This window comes from Pyrgilauda ruficollis, unplaced genomic scaffold (genome assembly GCF_017590135.1).
Source record: "Pyrgilauda ruficollis isolate IOZ18807 unplaced genomic scaffold, ASM1759013v1 scaffold27, whole genome shotgun sequence".
Lineage (NCBI taxonomy): Eukaryota > Metazoa > Chordata > Aves > Passeriformes > Passeridae > Pyrgilauda > Pyrgilauda ruficollis.
Genome location: NW_024524044.1, coordinates 4,139,893 through 4,153,945, shown reverse-complemented (window position 1 = coordinate 4,153,945; position 14,053 = coordinate 4,139,893). Strand labels below are relative to the sequence as shown.

Here is a 14,053-nt window from a genome sequence, read left to right as displayed (position 1 = left end):
TCATATTCACTACCTGAAATAATTTCAAGAAGAAATGCTATGGAACATCATATAATAGAATTTGAGTTGGAAGGGTCCTTAAACATGATCTAGTTCCAACCCACTGTCCCATCTTCCAGTAGATCAGGATGCTCAAAGCCCTCTTCAACTTGGCCTTGAACATTGCCAGGAATGAGGCATCCACAACTTCTCTGGGCAACCTCTTCCAGTGCCTCAGCACCCTCACAATAAAGAATTTCTTCCTAGTATCTAATCTAATCTATTGATTTCACAGTAGACCTTCCTTCCCCTCTTAGTCTCAATAGTTGGTATCTCTTCTACATTTTTCAAATAAAGCTCTTTGGCCAAACTGAGGCCTAGGTGAATTCTACATTACATCTATGCTTTTATAAAAAAAAATTTTGTAGTTCAGCCTCCTTCAGATTATGAAGAACACAGAAGGGTAAGGCAATGAAGTCACCTGGTTGAGCAGATTTTCTTCCTTCACACACCTGCTACTGTTGGCAAGCACAATATAAAATGACTTTCTCCATTATAAATTACTGCTGGCTACTAGCCTACTTATTATCTCTTACCATGCAGCTCTGAATTTACTGCACAGCCAAGTGTGATTGGACAGCCTTAGCTGAGACTGTCACAGATGTAGGAGTGAGGTGGGTGCCTGCAGCCCAGGAAACACTGGCATTTCTCACACAGGCCACCCACTTGTTGAGAACAAGGTGTGTTCGTACTCCAAGCACCAGCAGATACCTGCAGTCCCTTTATTCAGTGTATATCCCTGGCCTCATGTACCTATCACTGAAATCTGGTATAGTTATACTATTACTCATTCCCTGATGGTTTCTTTATGTCACTTATCCTGTGATCTCCACCACAGGACTGCCACATGATTGTAGCAAACCCATCAACTGCATTGAAAACCCACTGTCATAGATAACCTTGGAACCTCTTTCACTGGGTATGTTACTTTGTTGCTAACTTTCATGATTCCTAGAGCAGTAATCCTTGATTGTGACAGTGCCCCATTGCATCTGCTACTGCCCAGTTTCTCAGTGTTGCCATCACCTGTGTTTTGACACCAGGCACTGGGTTACCACTCTCTGTCAGCAGCTACAACCTGGGTAGCAACTTTGCTGTGTCCAAAAGGACCTTACCAGGAGGGTAAGGTATCAAGTATCAGGTAGCTGGATTTATTCCTTGGGAAATTATATACTAGCACACTTCATTTACATTCAGGTGGAGTAACTCCAGCCACACCAACTGCTGGTAGGACTGCAAGGCACACTGTTTCCAGCTGAAAGAGCTAAGGAGAGGTAGACAAGTTCTTAAAGGGAAGATGACAGCTCACTAAGTTTAGTAATGAATTGGGAAAAGACACAGCCTAATTACTGATTACCAAATTCTGTTGCACCCAGATAATCAGTCTTGCAGAAACCTTTTCTCTGCACCAAAGCCTTGGAACAAGAGCAGCACTTCAATTCTTTGTGAACATATGGCATTTATTTTCTTAGCAGCATCTCTCAGGTATAGCCTTTTGGAACTGAGCTGGCTCCTGGCACCCAGAACAGCTGAAGAACCTTTCATACTCAGTTCTCATACTCTCAAAAGTGAGTTTCATACTCACTTTTCTGATACTATAGAAGTAATTCTGGCTAGCTTGGTGGAGGACATCTGTCCCTACGCACATTGAGACATATGGAAAGTGCATCCATGGATGTTACACCAGCTACCTCCAGTTTTCACCAGGTGAGATACACCTCAGAGCTTGTCAGCTGACTGATCATTGATTCCTTACCCTTTCCATAGAAAAAAGGTAGGAAAGCAGCATATTAAGTGCTTCCTAGTACAAAACAGGGTGGTGCATTTCAACTCCTCAATTTTAACTGACATTAGTACCTACTGAAAAACAAATTGCCGGCTGTTGGCACAATATCCTAGATAACAAGGATTCAGTTCACTGCCCTGGAAAAGTTCACAGTAGCCCATCTTTTCATGCCAAGATGCTCTTAGTTCAGAATCCATGTGCTGGCTGGTCCACATTAGGAGGCTACAGATGGTCTCATTTTTGTACACTCCCAGTACTTGCTTTGCCAGTGTAGAAGGATAACATCAGGCACACATACCTAGCAGTGGCTGTTGGTTGGTTTTATCTCCTTAGTTCAGCATGGGTTTTAAAATTCCTAATAGCTGATGAAAATAATACTAGAGAACATTACTACAATCAAGATCAGATTCTAGCAAAAGGAAATCCAAGTACCAGCTTAACATCATGATAGCCTGTAGTATCATCAGGGCTGACATGAACAATTCACAGAGAAAAACAAGTGTCTCAAAATGAGCAGAAAGCAAAAAGCAGGATGTAAGGAAATTTACTTAAGAGTATTGGATTTCATGTAGAAACTGGAGTTGCAGTATTCAATCTTTAATCAAATTCAATCTTTAATTGAACAGCTACAGTCTGTGGACACTCTTCTAATACCTAAAATATGTTGCAAAGAGAATGGGGAAAAAAACCTTTCTTTTTGCTCACAGCTAAGATAAAAAAGTTCAAGATCTGGCAGATGGTAGATTTATTTTTTCCTACTATCTACCTTAATATTAGTAATACTAAAACCTAGAAGAACTTGGAGAGGAAGGATAATCTTTAGCTTTATTTCAAAGCAGACAAGTCTGTCCTGCCACACACAGTCAAGACGCAGCTGATGGTGTCACACTCTGGGAAAAAAAACCCCAATATTTTGCATTTCATTCAAGGATTTCTAACACCACTATTTTTCAGAAACCTTCCAACTGAATATTCAGCATTGGAATCTGTAATCGAAACTGCTTTTTTGGCTAATCATTTTTGCTATTGTTCCTGTTGTTACAGTTAAGTTACAGACTTGCAAAGCTTACCAGTTTTACAGCATCTGAAAGCTTGTTTGACAATCACATGTCATGTAAAAGGGAAGAATAAAGCAGATTTTTCTTCCTCCTACTACTGCTAATGGCTCCTGAAAGCTCCAGTTTCTACTCCAGTGTGCATGCATTTAAGTGTTAACGTGATCTTAAGTGTCACAACAAAATTGAAAAGGTATATATTTTTAAAATGTGTTCCTATTTTGAATATTGATTTATTTAGTAATTACGCTGCTTCTTTTCCAAGGCTGTTTCCCTAATTTCCAAATTATGTGGAAGTTATTACTGCATGGGTGGAGCCAGGTCACTGTCCAAATAGCAGGTTATTAACAGAAGGGCCACCAGGAGATTTGGAGCAGCAGCCTTAGTTGTGCATGCCTTAAGACAGATGTGCCAGGACAGGGAACAGAGCTCAATCAACACTTGCAGCACGTGTGGGCCCACCACAGGTGGGCAGCAGAGGCTGCAGCTCACAGGCACTGCACAGTGCAGACTTTGGCTGTGAGTGCTGTGCCAGCCTCCATCAAACTCGTGCTCCTGGGGCACAGCTTTAATTGGACTGACCCTTTCCTCAGAGCTGCAGCATCAGGCTCCCTGTCACAGGCTGAGCAGGAACTGTGGTTGAATGGAAACACGGCACCTTTCTTCCTTAAACAAAATCCTAGCTGATCGCACCCTTGTACCTTTTATCACCTCACTGACACATCTTGTGTTACAACTGGATGTGCTGCCTCACCTGGGAAAGGGCAGCATGACAGCATTCCAAATCCCAGGGCTCATCTGTGGGCCCCTTGCTGCACAGTTCAGATTTCTGGCACCTTCACAGCACAGCAACAACTTGAATGTTTTTGCCTTTGGGCATCTAACTTTTAGTACCCAGCCTCTGCAACAGATGCAACACCACCACCCAGCACCCCGGCAATCCGGCACAGCGGGCAGGGAGGCTGCTGGAGCAGGCACCAAGAAACACTGTCCATCCACAGCAGTCCAGGAGAATGAAAAGTAAGTATTTTTCCTGCACTCAAGAGCTTGAGGCTGTAACTTTCAATTATGTTCATAAACACTTCATCTGCAAAAAAGGAGATAGCCTCTTTCCTTTTAGCCAGTATTTGATCCAGGGAAGCCGAGTCCCTTCTTTAGCTCAGGGGACTAAAACTCAGTTCTCTGTGTTTGAAGAAAGTACCTTAGGTTCCAGATACACCACAAGCACATTGCTGCACTGGAATGGACAAGGCCTCTGGGGGCAATTTTACTTCCTGAGAAAGAGTTACCAAGCACGTTTTTCTGAACCCCTCTTCACAATGCTGCCTGTCATTCACAGTGGGGCAAAGCTGCAGCTCAGCCTTCTATATTATGTTTAAGTAAATTCTGAAATAATCTTGAAGGGTAACTCAAACCGAGTGGCATACAGGGAAGCTACTTACTAAAGGAAGTAGTCTCATTTCTTTCACTGATGCCTAGAACAGCTATACTCTGTATACACTTGAAATTTAAAATTATTAAGCACATTTAAAGGCAAAACTGAAATTACTACAAATCATTATGGGCATATAGTGGTATCCTCCCAAACCATCCAACCAACTATAATGTACCTACTTTAGCAGATATATTTATAATCCATAAGCTAGAAGTTGTTTCTGATCTGACGTTATCTCAAACTGCAGCTAGTCAGACAAAAAAGTCCCTACGTACTCCTCTTGACTGAAGAGAACAAACCTGACAGATTTTCCCCTGCACAACCTTACTGATTTGCAAAGAAAAGATGCATACCAAAGTCTAAATGTATCCTTTCAGACAATGATTATCACTCTGATCCTTTTTTTCTGATGAGCACATGGCTAACATCATGCTGGGCACTATCTGTTACAGGTAAGAAAGTCACAGTAGCAGAAGAAAATATTGCTAACAAGAGAACGTACCAAGTGTTAAACATTGATTTTCACAGAAGGAATAAAGAATTCACAGTTCCTTTCTTTTAGCTGTAAAAGAAAAAATTGACCTTTTTGGTTAAAATCTGATGCAAATTTTCCCCTTAAAAAAAAAGAGTTCAGAGTTGACACTGTCACACAAAAATTGACACTTCAAGGTTATGAACAAACTAAGTTTAATCTAAACCTAGGTTTACAATTGCATCAGATGAAGAACAGTTTCAGTCTTCCCAGTCCACAAATGCAGCAGAAGCTATGTCTGTGTCAGCAAGTAATTCAATACGATAGGAGTGAATCCACAGAACTGAACAATTGATGAAACTTCTATACCTACAGTATTTACAGTCTGGAAATGAGAGGCCCACTTTTGCCTGAAGCTCCAGACATCCTCAACACAGGTAGGTGTGGGTAGGTAGGTGGTGGTTTCAAGCTACCTGAAAGAAACCACTGCTGTGGACTCAGGTCACCATGCAGAGCTGGAAGGCACCTGGTGCACAGCCAGAGCTCGGGTCCCAGTTCCGAGTTCTCCAAAAGGAAGTGAACTCAAGAGCACCAAAATGGCTTTGACAGCCAAACCAGTCTGTGAGATGAGGGGATGAGAGAGATTTCCAAACTGCACAAACTACATTGCTGCCACAGAAGTGGCTGGAGATGTCCCCTTAAGAGAACATATCTCTTAGGATGTTCAGCCTCACGCAGTGCTTTTAACCCTGGCTGAATCACCATTTCCTAATGAACTGTGTTGCAATGTTCCCAGTGGAACCAGATGGCAGAATTGTTATCAGCATGTAGAGCAGTAAGCAGCAGTAGCAAGGTAATCAAAATTACAATGGTTTTAAAATTTCATTCTACCCACAGTATGAATTTTAAGACAGACATACAAAAACGGGCTGCTCAGGAAAACCTGAAAGCAGAACTGCCACTCCTGTTGCAGATGTTTGCAAAAAAACAGCTGCTTACTTGCAGAAGTTAAAATCTCCTTAATATAAAGGGGCACTAAGATACATAAGATGTAATACACTTCAAAAACACAAGCATTTTACAAGTCCATATTACAAGCCATAATGTCTATTACATCAAGATTCAACAATACAAAGCTTGTCTTTATATTTAAAAATAGAATATAAACAAATAGTAGTTCACATTAAGACACTTGCCACAGCAAAATTTCTCAGAGAAAGTGCTTTACCTACAGAAAATACCCTAAAGCCTACCAAGCAAGCTCTAAAATTCTCCAATTTAGAAGTGGTAGGGATAGAAACAAACAAAAAAAAAGTGCAAGTGACATCCAAAACTTTGCTAGAAATCAAGAACTCCAATTGTGCCATGTGCTTCAGCTGATAGTCAGGTCAGCTTCATCTGAGGAGTCATTACCCCTAAATATGATACAGCACACCGTTTGGAAAAAGTAACAGAATAGTTGATTTACTTACAAATGGTTTTATTGAAGCTATAACTTAATAAATTTGATATTCAAGGTGTAAAGTTGTCTCACAGACTAAAAATTAACACAACAAGAAAAAACATAAGTAACACAGATTTACTTATGTCATCCAACTGGTAGAATTGAACCTGAAGGAAGCAATTCTTTCTAGTTAAAGAATTAAGACTATCACAGGACTAAACAAACAGAGAGGAAAATACAGTAATAGAGTACTTCACAGTAAAATACTTCTTTATTTGGAATATATTTAAAACTAGCTCTTTATTTCAGGTAATAAAAATAGCATTCTGACTTTTAGTCAGTGCTGATTCTGGTAATTTGCAAAATTCTAAACAGCTAGAAAAGTTACTTGCACCATTGTTGCCCATTAACAATTCCCCTAACTGTCCATTCACTGCCTTTTTTTACCTTGTTCTTAAATATATTGGAAGAAATTATTCAATAGGGTTCGTATTTCGATCTTGGTTAAGACTGACAGACTTGACAGTGACTCAGCATTTATTATTATCTCACATGCAGCTTTTATGAGCTAATTTGAAAAGAGCAACATGGTTCAGGAGCTGAACTACAAAGACAATTGAGAGGGCAACTATCCAGGAAGACTGTGGTAGAACAAATCCCGCTCTTCTACTAAACAGTTTAGTACTGTAAAGTAGCAGCAGTTTCAAGAACTTCTATACCTCTGTGTAAGAGAGCACTGAAGAACAGAATACTGGGATATTGCTATTAAAATTCAACCAACAAACTACTTCATATGTACATTTTTATACTCAGTACAAGTCTAGACTCTCTTGCTACGCCGTAACTTGAAAGTTTAAGGTAATTAGATCATGCTGTAAACAAAGACATAAAACATTTGTGTAAGCTTTACTCATTTAGGAGTGTGCATAAACACCTGCCTTCTAAAAAAATAAAGAAGCTGTTTAATTTTAATTTATGAGCATATAAGTAGGCAGCATATTGTAAAACAAGTTTTTATCCAATTAAAAATGAAATCTATGCATTTTATGGAAGTGTTACACAGCATTTGTAATGAAGTCTGTGTTTTTAGATACCTGACATCCATTTTCAAAATGAGATAGACAGAGAAAGAATTCTCCAAACACATGTATTAATTTTTGGTCTTGGAATTTCTTCTATCCTCTGTAGCCAGTATGAAGCTAAAATACATCTGTTTAAAGTAGACTTCCATATGCAGAAGTTTTTTCAATGCAGATGAAAGTGATAATGATATTACAATCCCTAAATATACAAGTTTGTGGCTGTTTCAAGCAGAATTTTAAAAACATTTAGAAACACCAAAAATAGGCTATATCAGGAAGCAATCTGATACTCAAATAAATAGAAAATTTGCGTTTTAATGTCACATTGAATTTTAGTACATTTCAATCCAAGGAAAAAAATAAACAGACATAGTAATGAGTACAGGATTATATATATTACAATATGCCTTGTTATAATACATTTGTAGCTTTACGATAAAAAAACCTGGAGGGCAGATGGAGTTTGAGCTCACAATTGTCAGAACAAAGCATTAAATGCATTTCTGGAGTAAGTACTTTTATTTAATTTCAAAACCTTTAGACAGCATTAGACCTTGGCCTTTTCCTTAAAAAGCATAATTAGCTACCATAGGGCTAGCAAGTATGTCTTCTAGTTTTAAATGATACAGAAAATGCTTTTCCCAATTTTACATATAATGAAAGGACAGGTGATTTCAAAAACAGCACCTATGGCAAACTCCACTTTGACTTTGACCTAGAAATGCACGTTATTCCACAAGGATTCCACAAGGAATCTAGCAAATTTTGCAAGTTGTCCATTTCACATTAAAGCAAGAGGAAGGGTTATCATATGCAAAAATATTTTTTCCAACTGTTCTTAATGTGTAATTGAAAACTAAAGGCATGGTCTCTTCATTATAAAAAAATAAAGGTACAACGGAAACTCTAAAGGAAGATATTCAGCTATAGTGAAGTTGCAACCCTCTGAAAGGAAGGAAAAAGAAAAGAAGTCAATTAGCTAAGCTTTGTGCTCTAACCAAACTACTTACAGTGATTTTCAATGGCAAAAGCCCATGCTGACTGGGTGATTTGACAGTTCCAAATATTTTTTGTAATAATTTTTATTTGTATACAAGGACACTAAAATGATCCAGTCATGCAATGTTCACTTTAAGCATTCTGCATCTCTTTTCCAATTTTATAGCTAAGGATCTTGTTCCAGTCAATCTTGGTGCGGGTAACTGGCAACTGCCGACGTAAGGCCTTGAAAGTAGTGTCCGACATAGTCTGATAGTTCTCACTGATAGCAGTCTGCCAAACACAAAGTCACACAAAACAGAGACACGTGAAAAACACAACTAGGATCCACATAAACGTTCTCTGACTCAGTGACCTGACCCTTCCTAAACAGGACTAATAAAAACATGCTGAATTGAAATAATACTTAATGAAGAAAAGCTGTTAGATACAGATTGAGACTATGTGAAGGAAATTACTGAGACATGTAATAAACCTGGCCATAGCCAAGGTGTTTCAGCAAACCGCAGTGTGGTTAATCAGCAGCATGAATAAAATGCTGATCAGTTAGCTCATACATCATTAATTCCAGACAGAAAAGTCCTCCACTGTTTTTCCTGTGGGGATGCTAAAGTCAGTCCACAACATTATTTGAACTTGAACATAATGCATACTATAGATATTTCAAGACTTTTTATTAAAGAGTATTTCTTTCAAACTGACAACACAGTGTCTGAAATTTACCTTATGTTCAAAGCCTGAATGAATATGTATCCACTTCTGCAGAGGGTATCTAGAACAGCTACACTTTTCTAACTTTGAAATTACTAACTGAAAGAGGTAATGCCTATAGTCATATTTAGCAAAGCTGTCTAACAGAATAGCTTCTGAACAGAATCTGTACAAAAATTCCACTTAAGGAATGCAGTAATGCTTTATGACATCAGAACTGCTGATACTTAATCATGCAAGGAACTTTTCCATTCTCAAAAGATTACTTCTGTTTTAATATTAGGCAGGAGAGCACAATCACCAGAAGGTGTGAAAATGCAAGACAGAATTAGCAGCATGTAAACTATTTATATGGAACCGCATTACCTTGCTGGTTATGGAGTACTAGCTTGGGTTAAGTATACGGTAATGCTATAAATATGAGTAAGAATATAGTATTTGTTTCAACATACCTGATATTCATTTTCTGCAGCCTCCACAATTTTTATAAATTCCTTCGCTGTCTGAGCTTCATTCTAGGAAAAAACCACTTGAATTAGGTCTGACATAGGACCAGTTGGATTATGTTTTTCCTATAGTTATGAGTGATGTCAGGTAGAATAGATGAGAACACTTGACCATTTAGTGGCTAAACCAAAACTGAGCATTCATCCAGAAGGCATATCCCATATGATGATGATGATGTCAGAAAAAGAAAATCAAAGTGCAACAAGTAAAAAGAATGCCATGAAGGTCATTAACATATTTTGATTAAGAATTCTATGGTGTGATAAAAAGACATAGAGAACAGCATTTGGAAAAATTACAGTGCCCACCCAAATCTCTAAAAACACGCCAAGTACAGATAACATTATCAATGCTACGTTTCCAGTACAAATTCAAGAAAACTTCAAGAAGTTATAGTAGAATATAACCAAGAAACCAAAACAGATTTGTTTACCACTAAACATTCTGAGTCTGGAGACTGAGCTGAGGAAAACACGAGACTTTATGTATCTGGTATTCCAAGATCATTCCTAAATACATCTTGCAAAAATGAGGGTGCAAATTTCATCATGACTGATAAGGTGAGGTCAGAAAAGAAACTGTTTAAGGATGCAAGTGTGTGTTTTTTTAAAAAATAAAATACGCCCCATCAGTCAATCTGGAGGTGTATTTGCTGAAGTGCTGAAAAGAAGTCTCCAGCAAGAAGTGAAGGTTCATTAATTTCCAAACTTCCAATTACCATTGGAGACATTCCTAAGAGTGCTTTTGCAGAAGCTGTTGAAAGTTAGGAGTGTTCTTGTCCCACGTAATCCCTCATTCCTGCAAAAGCGAAGACTTGGAGAAAACTCTGACAACTTCAACCATAACTGGTTCGAAGTTTCAGTGAAACTGCACCTAACAGCTGTGAAAGTGCTCTTGGACACAGCAGGAGACATGAAGGAGAAGGCAGAGAGCAAGCAGAAGAACAAATGAAAAGGTTTTGACTTTTCAGTGAACTGAGGAAATGCTTTCAAAGGCTCTGCTAATGAAAGGAAAAATTCAGAGGTATGAGGTCTAATTTGTCTCAGAGAAAAAAAAGGGATAAGAAAATAACCTTCAGCAAAATTATTCACAGCTCTAGCAACAAGAGAACTCTTCAGTCATTTATTTCTGTTGTGCCTGTTAATGGTTTTTAAATGGGTTCTCTGACAAACAACAAAAAAGAGGAGTCATTGAGGGTCCTTTTAATTTACCTACTATTTCTTCTCTGTGAAATAAGAACTTCTACAGCCTCTGCTCTCTATGAAGCTCACAGCCAAGGTTAAAAATTAGTAACCAGCAGCATACTTGCTTTTGTTTTAGTTAAGTTATGTAAAAGATGTTTTCCTACTCATGGGTCTGCTGCTGCTTTACTGAATTGCAAAGCAGGATTAAGTTTCTTCCTAACAGTAAGTAAAGCAAAACCTATTGACAGGAGAACTGCAAGAGTTCCCTGAAGCAACTCTTATTTGAGTGAAACACTAAATAGATCCCTTTGCTCCAGGGAGTCAGAAGTAATTTTATATCTACAGCTCCAGAAGTGATATCAGTTGGCACCACATTCCCCCATTTTTTCTGGTGCTATTGCAACTGAAAAGCCAACAAGCCTTGCTTTATATTAACAAACAGTGTTCTTTATTGATGAATTGAGCTATTGAGCCAAATTGGCCACTGCTAGTCATTATCATTAAAATACTTCTACTGTTCACTTTTACAATTTCTCTTTGCCAGCTTAACCTCAATGTCTTAAATTTTATTAAAAAACACTCCAACAGAAAATCTTGTCATTCATAAATGCCATTATAGACATTATTTCAGAAGTAGTAGCTGTTCATGGTTGAACATTATCAACCCTTAAAAATACATCTGGTACTATTTCCAAACAATTTTTATTTCTGTTGTTTGCTCCTCATTACTATAATAATCCATTTGGCAAGAGTTGAAAAAAATTATGCTTTAAATAAGAAGTGTGTTATGGTTCTCAAGTTGAACCATCTCTGAAAGGGCTTTTTGTACAGAGCAAGACACTGACAGCACCAGTTACAGACAAAGAAAATGAAGGGAGAATAACCACTATTGCTTCTCAATTGGTACCATTTGTTTACTATTTTAGCATACTTGTCTTCTTCCAGTGAGCAAAGGAAGCAATCTCCTAGAATGCACAACTAAAGTCAGTTGATTTAACTCAAACCTCCTTCATATTCAAAAATCAATTCTATAGGTCATTCTGGAGACCAAAGTTTAAATACAGCAGAAGTGCAGGAAGACTGACAAGCTAATGAAAGCTTTAAAATCAAAGTTAATGTAGCTTACATAAGCCACATGCAAGCATACATTGATCTTTTTTCTTTACTTTTTAAATGCTAGCTACATGTTAGGTAGATGTAGTAAATATTACATATAAAATATCTGTAAACTTGAACATTAATTCCCATACGCGTAGAAGAACGAACTTCTCAAAACTTCTGAGCTTTTCATAAGCTTGCCTTTATTTTTAAATTAAAAAATCACTTCAATGTAGCCATTAAGGTCCTTAAAGGTCACTTACAGACACTGTTAGAGAATCTTGTATGTCTTTATGGCTCACCAGCTGAACATTACCATCTTCATAATAGTGAACCTATGGAAAATTAAACAAAGAACCTCATATCAAGTTTTAGAAGCCAACAACATGCAGGAAATTCAAAGTGTTGTGTTATTTATCATAGTAAGAAACCTATACAAATCAGTCAAAATCACATACAGAATGTTACAGAACAAAACCAAAACAATGTAGAATTTACTGGTTTTGAGGGGGAATACTGAAGAGGCTAGTCTGGAAACATAATTTGTGTTGATGTGCCTTAAGTAGTATTTCAAGCAAGGAAGTTTAAGTTTTGGTTAACATCATGAAGATGACAACACCTTATTTAGGTGATCTTACTAGAAACTCTTGAAAGGAATAGACTAGACCATTCTAAATTGTGAAGATATATTTAAAATTAAAATAGTTTTGGGAAATTTTTAAAAATTATAATAGTTTTGGGAAATTTTTTTAAATTGTAATAGTTTTGGGACGGTATCAGGATACTGGGAAGGTATTCTGCTTCCCCAAATTGCCCCTGTATTCTAGTGACAGTGCAATGTTAAGCTTCCCTTTCTAGCTCTGTCTGGGTTTGGTATTTTCCAATATTAGATATGTCTCAACAAATGCTGGTATTTATCTAGACAAAGCAGTTCCCAGTGTTAGATAGCAAAGCAGAGTGAAATTATTTATGCTTGAAATGCTGTATCTACAGGACAGCTTCCGTGATTATTTTGCAGGAGAGCACTAAAACTCTACCCAAACTAACTTTAGTACTTTTAAATACAGTTGGGACAGATATGAAAAGGTTTAGCTCCTAATAAAACTGTTGGAAAACCTAAAAATCAGGAGGCATATATAAAACTATATGTGATCATTAACAACAATTGATATCAAAGCTATGTAGGTCATTGACATTTAAATAAGCACCTTTTAAGATTTTTTACAAGTTTGATAAAGTCAAGACAGTCAACATAGCTCATGTTATGACAAAATGAAACATTTGTGTCTCACCCTGTTAGATGACATAACACAGTTCTGAGATTAATACAAAATAGTATAATTTCCTATGCATTAACAGAAAAAACACAACACACAGTATGACACACATATGGAAGGATTTCCTATAGGAGTAAAACATTTCCTGTGATTCGTCTTAAATTATTATTTTGCTTATTGTCAAATACTTGTTTTGGAACAAAAGATATTAACCTAACCACAAAAGTGAAGTTTTTTTTCAAATCAAACACTCCTGGGTAAAACCTCTGCCAGTCTTTCTCAATTCATTTCCTAAAAGATGAGAAGTGCTTACTCAGTGCATAATTCTAAGAACTCCTACAAAGCAGCAGAACCCAAAGAAATATAAGTGTTCCCCCCTGTCCATCACGATTCACTGCAGAGAGCCCAAACCTCCCCTGTGCTCTGAGTCCAACACCAGCACAAACATCTTATCTGTGTAACTGAGTCACATTCTTGGCAAACACTCAGACTTAAAAGCTTAGCTGAGATGGAGAGTCAAATCTAATTCTGGGATGTGTTATATCTTAAACAAAATACAAGAAGTAACTGTTCTGTACTATACCTCACTGCTGACATCCTTCTAGAATGCTAGGTCTGGGTTCAGAAGACTACAAGAAGGAGGATGTTTATGAACAGAACCTCTTGGAAAGGTTAACTAAGGAGGGATGAGAATAACAAATTATCTAAGAGATAAAATTAGTAACCAGTACACTTATCATTGTTTTTCATGCACAGTTGGAGCATGTTAAATGCCACAGGGACTTAGTTTTAGTAAAAGGCTCTGCTTTTGCATTTCCCCTTACATATAATTAAAGAAAATTAAACAGAAAAGATTGTGACAATTGAGAATCTCCTACATCAGAATTAACAGAATTTATGAAAAAAGGAAGAAATTGTGGAAGTGATCTTAAAAATACTGAAGACACCTGAAGATAGCAGGTCA

General features: G+C 37.5%; 1 protein-coding gene across 1 annotated transcript in view; it reads right to left on the bottom strand.

Moving 5' to 3' along the window:
* Positions 1 to 7,364: 7,364 nt before the first annotated feature.
* The window catches only part of CAPZA2 (capping actin protein of muscle Z-line subunit alpha 2), a 30,073-nt gene continuing 23,384 nt past the window's right edge, over positions 7,365 to 14,053 (bottom strand). Inside the window, exons 8-10 of the mRNA XM_041471471.1 lie at positions 12,076 to 12,147; positions 9,476 to 9,538; positions 7,365 to 8,585 (exon numbers count right to left, since the gene is read on the bottom strand). Coding sequence (XP_041327405.1) covers positions 8,445 to 8,585; positions 9,476 to 9,538; positions 12,076 to 12,147 — 276 coding nt within the window. The 3' untranslated portion in view covers positions 7,365 to 8,444. The remainder of the gene's footprint in view (positions 8,586 to 9,475; positions 9,539 to 12,075; positions 12,148 to 14,053) is intronic.